The sequence below is a fragment of the Oratosquilla oratoria genome, chromosome 3 (genome assembly GCF_046742065.1).
Source record: "Oratosquilla oratoria isolate Oo_2021 chromosome 3, ASM4674206v1, whole genome shotgun sequence".
Taxonomy (NCBI): Eukaryota; Metazoa; Arthropoda; class Malacostraca; order Stomatopoda; family Squillidae; genus Oratosquilla; species Oratosquilla oratoria.
In genome coordinates this window covers 65,076,460-65,085,107 of record NC_134779.1, presented here as the reverse complement: position 1 = coordinate 65,085,107, position 8,648 = coordinate 65,076,460, and the positions used below count along the sequence as shown (strand labels likewise).

At 41.6% G+C, this 8,648-nt stretch overlaps 1 protein-coding gene across 1 annotated transcript; it reads left to right on the top strand.

Annotated features, from left to right (window-relative positions):
• The first annotated feature begins 944 nt into the window (after positions 1-944).
• Positions 945-4,435, top strand: LOC143018459 (uncharacterized). The gene is made up of 2 exons (XM_076173827.1): positions 945-1,772; positions 4,382-4,435. The coding sequence occupies exons 1-2, from the start codon at positions 945-947 to the stop codon at positions 4,433-4,435; spliced, it is 882 nt and encodes a 293-aa protein (XP_076029942.1).
• The last annotated feature ends 4,213 nt before the right edge of the window (positions 4,436-8,648 follow it).

Genomic DNA, 8,648 nt, shown 5'->3' with positions numbered 1-8,648 from the left:
CGTTTATTATTAGTTATGTCAATTTATTATTATTTACTATTTACCTGTTTGTTTATTATTCAATTATACCTATGCATTTATTTACTTATTTTATTTGTTATTTACATTATTATAGATGTTGTTTATCATTTTATTAATAATATGATTTTTTTTCGCATCCGACCTAGATATGGATCAAAAGGTCTCCTGTCGGCATGCTCCGCCTTTGTAATCGAACTGTATTGAACTCTATCGAACTGTAATCGAACTGTATCGAACTGTAATCGAACTGTATCGACGTTGCAATGACGTAATAAGACATTAAACGTATGTATGTATTTATGTATGCATGTATGTATGTATGTATGTATGTATGTATGTATGTATGTATGTATATATATATATATATATATATATATATATATATATATATATATTATATATATTATGGGAGAAAGCATACGCTGGACTCGACGTTCGTCAATTTATTCCGACGTTTCGAACCCTGTCCGGGGTTCGTCTTCAGGGTAATATTACCCTGAAGACGAACCCCGGACAGGGTTCGAAACGTCGGAATAAATTGACGAACGTCGAGTCCAGCGTATGCTTTCTCCCATAATAATGGTTCCTGGACTCCAGCTATTTACGAATATATATATATATATTATGGGAGAAAGCATACGCTGGACTCGACGTTCGTCAATTTATTCCGACGTTTCGAACCCTGTCCGGGGTTCGTCTTCAGGGTAATACAGTGGTAGCAATGGAAATGTACATAAATAAGGGGAATTATTACCAGCCTTAGTAGATCGAAGGCTGGAGCCAAGCGGACAGTCTTGGATCGCAAATTGGATAGATTATTAGACACTAGGCGGCAGGACCCGGAAAGGTGGGTTAGTAACCTCTCGAGTAGACCACTCAGTGGACCCGAGACCAAGGTCCTGTCTAAGGGTTTGAACTTCAACATGCAAGGAGGTGTGAGAGAAGAGGAATTCCTGGCTGCGGTGGAAACGGGAGTCAACTTGATGACGTGCAGTGAGGAAGGTAAACAGGACACAAGGATGCGCATAGTGGGAGCACTGGGGAGACCAGTGCGGGGACATAATCTCACTACGGAGGAGACCAAGGCTTTGACAGGCTTAAGACGAGACCGGTCCATAGTGATACTGTCGAGTGACAAAGGCAGATCGACGGTGGTTATGGACAAGAGCGACTATGAAGGTAAGGCCACGACACTACTTCAGGACATGAACACTTACGAAGTAGTACTAGCAGACCCCACTGCTAAGTTGCAGAGGAAGGTGGAGGGAGAATTGAAGAAACTAAAAGAGGTGAGGTTAATTACGGAACGGGAATGGACCAGGATGAGGCCAGGGGACTCTACGATCCCCAAGTTTTATGGACTTCCCAAGGTGCATAAAGAAGGGGTACCCCTAAGACCCATTATTGCTTTCAGGGGCTCGCCTACTTACAACTTGGCGAGGGATTTGGCCAAACGTCTGAGGCCTCTAGTGGAAAGCTCAGAGAGGATGCTTAGCAACTCGGCGGACTTCGTAGAGAGACTTAGAGGAGTCAGCTTGGGGGAGGATGATTGCTTGGTGTCGTTTGATGTCAAAGCCATGTTCACGTCATTACCACAGGGTCTAATAAGGCAGGCTGCTATGTCAACGATGGAGAGTAACGTCGAATTCCTAGATAAGTCAAAACTGACGGCTAAGGAATTGATGGGACTCGTTGATTTGTGTTTGGACTCAACCTTTTTCAAGTTCAGGGACAAAATATTTCATCAAAAGGTTGGGACGCCTATGGGCTCTCCAATCTCGGTGGTTTTGGCGGAAATGGCCATGCAGCGCTACGAGGAGGAGGTATTGGAGGATGCGCCACCTTCATTGAAGTTATGGGTAAGGTACGTGGATGACGTTTTTGTCGTTATGAATAAAGAAGACGTGGGACCTTTCTTCGAGCGACTGAATACAAAGAATGAAGCCATCCAGTTCGAGATGGAGAAAGAAGAGAACGGCCAATTGCCATTCCTGGATGTCATGGTGACGAGAAGCGGGTCCACACTGATGACGGGGGTTTATAGAAAGGACACCCATACAGACCGACTTCTGGACTATGGCAGCTGTCATCCGGCCACCCACAAAAGAAGTGTGATTAAGACTCTGTGGTCTAGGGTGGAAAAGGTGTGTGTTCCACGGAAGATAGCAAGAAGAAGGAGAGGAGTCACCTGAAGAAGGTATTTAGGGACAACGGCTACCCGAATTCGGTGGTAAAAAGGTGGACGGCACGACAACAGAGGGGAAGGATGGACGACAGACGACCGGACGCGACGCGGGTCACGGTCCCTTACTTGAAAGGGGCTTCTGAGGTAGCGGCCAGACTGCTAAGGAAACACGGTGTTGAAATAGCACACAAACCGAGGAACACTCTACATAGGGCCCTGACCAAAGTTAAGGACACTGTGAGCCAAACGGACCGAATAGGGGTGGTTTACGATATTAGGTGCAAGGACTGCGAGACACATTATGTTGGGGAAACGAGCAAGAAATTGGCGACAAGACTGATAGAACACCAGAGGGCTGTTGGTAGAAAGGACATGAGTTCGGCCGTCTCAAGACACTGCGAGGAAACGGGACACGAAATGGACTGGCAAAACGCGGAAGTGAAATACGGAGGTAGTGGAAAAAGCACCAGGTTATTCTTGGAAGCTTGGTCAAGTGATGATAATAGTGTCAATAGGTGCATCACTTTAAACCCAATTTATAAGGGGGCGAAGGATAGGCTGGAGAAGAAGCTTACTTCTTAATATGTTTATGTTGTGTGTTTTATTTGTTTTTGTTTCGACATGACGGTAGTGTGTTTCTTGATGTGTTTTGTATCATTCCATTTTATTTTCATTTTTATGTATGTAATTTTATTTATTTTTAAAATTTACTAACGGTGGTGGCATGCGTTACATGACTTTTGTTTCCGCGTACCGTTGTGGCATGCCACGTCGTACAGCCTTTATGCCCAATCTTGGGGGGCATTTTTCATACTGCTTTTCTTATTTATTTCTATGTGTACTCTTCCTTTTTGTATGTTTATGATATTGATGGATTTTGTGTTCTTGTTCCAATTTCTTTTATTCGTGATATACATGCTACGCGGGACATTTGTTCCACGGGAGTGCACAGTGGTGCGACCCATCGGTAGCGGGGTGAATCCTTACAACTTTCATTATATTTTCTTTATATATATATATACATATTTTTCTATGGTGAACTCGGTGAAAGTTTTCAAGGAAGTATTGCACCTGTTATTTTATAGTTTTGTTTATATTTGTTTCTCATTTGTGTTTTTGATTTGGTTTAACTGCGTCGGATTGTAACGGTTACTGTGGAGACCTGTCCCAGTGTACCAAATTCCCCTTATTTATGTACATTTCCATTGCTACCACTGTATTACCCTGAAGACGAACCCCGGACAGGGTTCGAAACGTCGGAATAAATTGACGAACGTCGAGTCCAGCGTATGCTTTCTCCCATAATAATGGTTCCTGGACTCCAGCTATTTACGAATATATATATATATATATATATATATATCTATCTATCTATCTATCTATCTATCTATATATATATATATATATATATATATATATATGTATATATATATATATTGGTGGGTGTTGTGTATGTTTAAGTGTAAATCTACACTTTGCGTGTACTTCTAGTCCAAGGGTTATAAAAGGCTATGGCGATCGCGTACCAATGTTCTGGGTGAGAGCAATTTCAGTTGTACAAGAATTTCTTTCTTTCTTTACGAAAATATATATACATATCCTTTACTTTTTTATATAAAATTGTTGAGTATTTTTTTTTAGCAAACATTTATTACTTATTTTTATTCAAAACACTTAGTATCTCAACATTTTTGGTGAATGTTCACCTCAGTGATTTAACGTTTTTAAAAATTCAATCTCGCGACAGCCGCTTAGCCGCTACACAACGGTGACACCATCTACAAATTTTATTCTGGCTTTCATTAGACGATTTTATTCAGCTGAGGGAGGGGAAGGTGATGGAGAGAAAGAGCCTCGAATGATAAAGATTTCATTTCGATCCAAATACTCAATAAGTAGATAATAAATGGTAGATAACAAATAAACAATAAATAGTGAATAGATGAATAAATAAGTTAATGGAAAGATAAATAAACATGAATAGCCATCAAATATCAAATAGAAATAATATCAAGAAATAGATAATGAAGAAATGAAGAAGTTGAATATTTGAATAAAGATAATAGAATTATCATTGTTGCTATTATATTTTTCATCATCATTATCAATTTTAACATCACTAAATATATGAGTGTTAGTCGTTATTAATATTGATAAGTGTTCTTACTTATACAGCATGCCAAAGACATGAGCAACACAACCACTACGCCACCACGGTATCCGATCTGAGGACCTTGACGTTGGTAGTCAATGACGCTACCCACCTCATCCTCCCACGACATCCAGGAATCCGAGGAATTTACTTTGTCAGAAGAAAAACAAAAGAGGAGCGGACGGGGATCCCACCGTGGTGCCACCCCGCTTGCGCTAGGGCAACATCAACGGCGGATTAGTCCACAGCTTATTCATTATATATCTGTCAAGAGATACCCCCTTTCCCCACCTCTCTCTCCCCTCTCCTCTCCTCTCCTCCCCTCTCTCTTCTCCTCTCTCCTCTTTCTCTCCTCTCCACCAGACCATCTACCCCTCTTTCATCTTATTTCCTACTAAGCATGTATATGGATATATACAGTATATGTATATATATGTATGTATACATTATATATATATATATATGTTTCACTGGGGGAGGTCACCTGGTATTACGGTCAGGGACGAAATGTCACGTGCGCTAGGAAGCCTCCGGGTTTGTGTTGTGGCGGAATGTGGCGTTTTGTCTCGTAGTTGGACGAGTGTTGTTTTGTCTCGTATTGGCGTTTGTGGTGTTATGTCTCATGTTTTTATTTGTAACGGTTTGTCTCATGCTTGGAAGGGCTCTAAGGTCTTCTGCTTGTACATTTAGGTTTGGGCTCAACTCTTTAATATACAACGCTTCTAAAATTGGGAGGCGTCTATCGTCAGTACATAAATCCACAAACGCCAATACGAGACAAAACGCCACTCGTCCAACTACGAGACAAAACGCCACATTCCGCCACAACACAAACCCGGAGGCTCCCTAGCGCACGAGACATTTCGTCCCTGCCCGTAATACCAGGTGACCTCCCCCAGTGATTAGCAAGTATAGGAACTCTAGTATAAAACTTAGATCTTTACTAGAATCTTCGGATTAATTCTTATCCCTATAGCGATCTAGCTAATATGACTACATACAGCCAAGTCATAAATTTCCTTCCTAAGGAAAACAAATCCTTAATAAGGTATATGGAAAATACCATTAAGAAAATTATTAATGCACAACTAGCCATCACTTTTAATGAAACATGCATTAGAGAAAAACTCCTGCCCAAATACACTGACAATATATATATGTGTGTGTGTGTACACACACACACACACACACACACACACACACACACACACACACACACACACACACACACACACACACACACACACACACACACACACACACACACACACACACACACACACACACACACACACACACACACACACACACACACACACACACACACACACACACACACACACACACACACATATATATATATATATATATATATATATACATATATACATTTATATATGTATATGTATAGATATATATGTATAAAGTATATGAAATTAATGAATTTTCACACATATATAAATTGAATGGTTTTTATATAAAAAACATAAGAACACTGGAAAGAAAGAAGAAGGCATAACAGGAGCCACTGCGGCACAGTGACACACTTAATACATATGTAACTCTGGCACCACTGTACTGAGGGTGTTAAAGATGAGAGAGAGAGAGAGAGAGAGAGAGAGAGAGAGAGAGAGAGAGAGAGAGAGAGAGAGAGAGAGAGAGAGAGAGAGAGAGAGAGAGAGAGAGAGAGAGAGAGAGAGAGAGAGAGGAGAGAGAGGGAGAGAGAGAGAGAGAGAGAGAGAGAGAGAGAGAGAGAGAGAGAGAGAGAGAGAGAGAGAGAGAGAGAGAGAGAGAGAGAGAGAGAGAGAGAGAGAGAGAGAGAGGAGAGTGACCACCCGCGCTGAAGATTGCTAGCAAAGGATTTGGCAACGCAGATGCAACTACGCCAAGAATCCCTGAACGGCTTGCAAGTTGCAAGTTCGGGTTGGGGGGGCGGGGTTGACAAATGACCTCGGGTACAAACGACTCACACCTATTTAGGACTGCAATTACACGTAAGCGTACGCGCGCACGCACACACACACACACACACACACACACACACACACACACACACACACACACACACACACACACACACACACACACACACACACACACACATGTACACATACAAACTTCACATAGATGACTGCAATCTTACCAAAAGCCTAAGTGATTTGTACGCTCATCATCTTGATGAAAGAAAATGTCCATGACTGTTATACACAGTCAGCGGCAAGACAATTAACTTTCACTACAGTGTAATGGAAAGGAAAATGAATTGATAAAGAAACAAGTAAATAAACGAATATATTCACAAATACATAAATAAATAAAGTTATCAATAAATACAGTAGAGTGTCAAATGAATGCATAGACAGATAAATAAATAATATAAAAAGTCGATTGTAAAGTATAATGAGTATTCAATATTACCTCTACATACCGTCTTGCATCGACATATCGGGAAAAGCTTTCTGCCTATCTTTCCTTTTCCTTATCTGAATATAATCACCAAACAGCAGCCAGATGAAACTATGAATCGTGAACTGATTTGGATGATACGATGTGATGTTACTCTTTGTTTATTTAGATTTTGGTTGAATTGATATGATGTCATGTCGCTTTCATATTACAACCTTCGAATCCCTGGGTTCTGGGGTTGATCTCAATGCTGTTGTTTGAAAACAGTGATAATGGGAAGGATTTCCGGCAATATCCAAAGACAAACCCATTTTCCGGAAATAGAAATTAAAAATCTTTAGTAAAGAAAGTCTATCCACACGCAAGAAGGCGAAGCTTAGTGACGTCATGTCGTTCTGTTCTAAGACATTAAAGATAATCTGAAATTTTCGTGACGTCATATCAATTTCTTCGACATTTTGGACACGTGGACAATTTTTCTTATTTTATATTTTGGTAGAAAATTGAAAAAAACTCAGATTCGATAAAAGAAGTGAAAGAATTTGAAGAAGAATTTGAGGGAGACATGGAGACATCATGCTTGTAACCTCTTCAAAACGGTGACGCAAGTGACAGACATTATTCTGATCAAATCCAGGTGATTATATGCATTTGTGAGGGACGGTCACCAGCCTAAAGGCGTTCTCGCTGGGTCGAGGCCTTTTTTTCTAGACCAGAACTCCCTCCCTGAGCTAAATAAAATAATCTGCCACCAACCAGAACAAATATTTTAAGGTGCGTCACTGTATTTAAGGGGGTCAGGTCTATTTCCCTCCCAGACGGTGTTCGGTATGTCGACATGTTGACAATGCGAACCGTACGTGGGGGGTAGGGTTCGAGTCCCCTAGTATTGCTATCCCTGTATATATATTATTCTATTTACTTTATTTTTTATTTTATTATATTTTCTTATTCTAAAAGTAGCAAGTTCAAGTCCCATAGTCTTGTTATCCCTTTATATATTATTCTATTATATTTTATTTATTTTAATTTTATTTTCTTATTTATTTTGACTTACACCAGATATCTTCGTTTATTCTATCTGTCGTCAAGCGATTTAATTCAGCTGAGGGGGAAATAATATACGTACACAAAGGGGAAGTGCTTGTGTCATTTTATTCTGGTTGACTCCACGTGGGTTTTTATTCAGCTCTGTGGCCCCTCCACCACAAGGGGAAGGAAGGGAGTGGAGGGGTAGGGGGAGGGGAAGGGGATGGAAAATAGAGGAATGGAAGAGGAAGGGAAGGGAGGGGAGAGGAAAGGAGGGGGAGGGGGAAGAAAGGAGGAGGGGAGGAGGGGGAAGGGAGAGGAAAGGAGGGAGAGGGGGAAGAAAGGGGGAAGGGAGGAGGGGGAAGGGAGGAGGGGGAAGGGAGGAGGGGGAAAGGAGAGGAAAGGAGGGGAGGGGGAAGAAAGGGGAAGGGAAAGGAAAATAAAGGAAGGGGAGAGTAATGAAGGGGAGAATAAGGGAGGGAAGGAAGGGGAAGGGGAAGGAAGGGGAGGGGACGGAAGGGGAAGGGAGGGACAAGAAGGGAGGAGAAGGAAAAGATAGGAAAGGGAAAAGAAGGGATGGGATGGGAAGAGAGGGAATGGGAGGACACAAGAGGAGGGAAGGGATGGAGGGATGGAAAGGGAAGGGAAGGAAGATAAGAGAATTAAAGGAAGGGGATGAGAAGAGAGGTAAAAAGGGAAGGGAAGGGAAGGGAAAGAAAGGAAGGTGGGAGTGGAGGGGGAAGTGGAGGGGAAGGAAGCTAAGATGGAGTTGGGAGGGCAGCGAGGTGAAGAAAGGGGAGGGAGGAGAAAGGAGATGAAAGGAGGAAGGGGGACCTTTTGATATTAGGCAGGAGG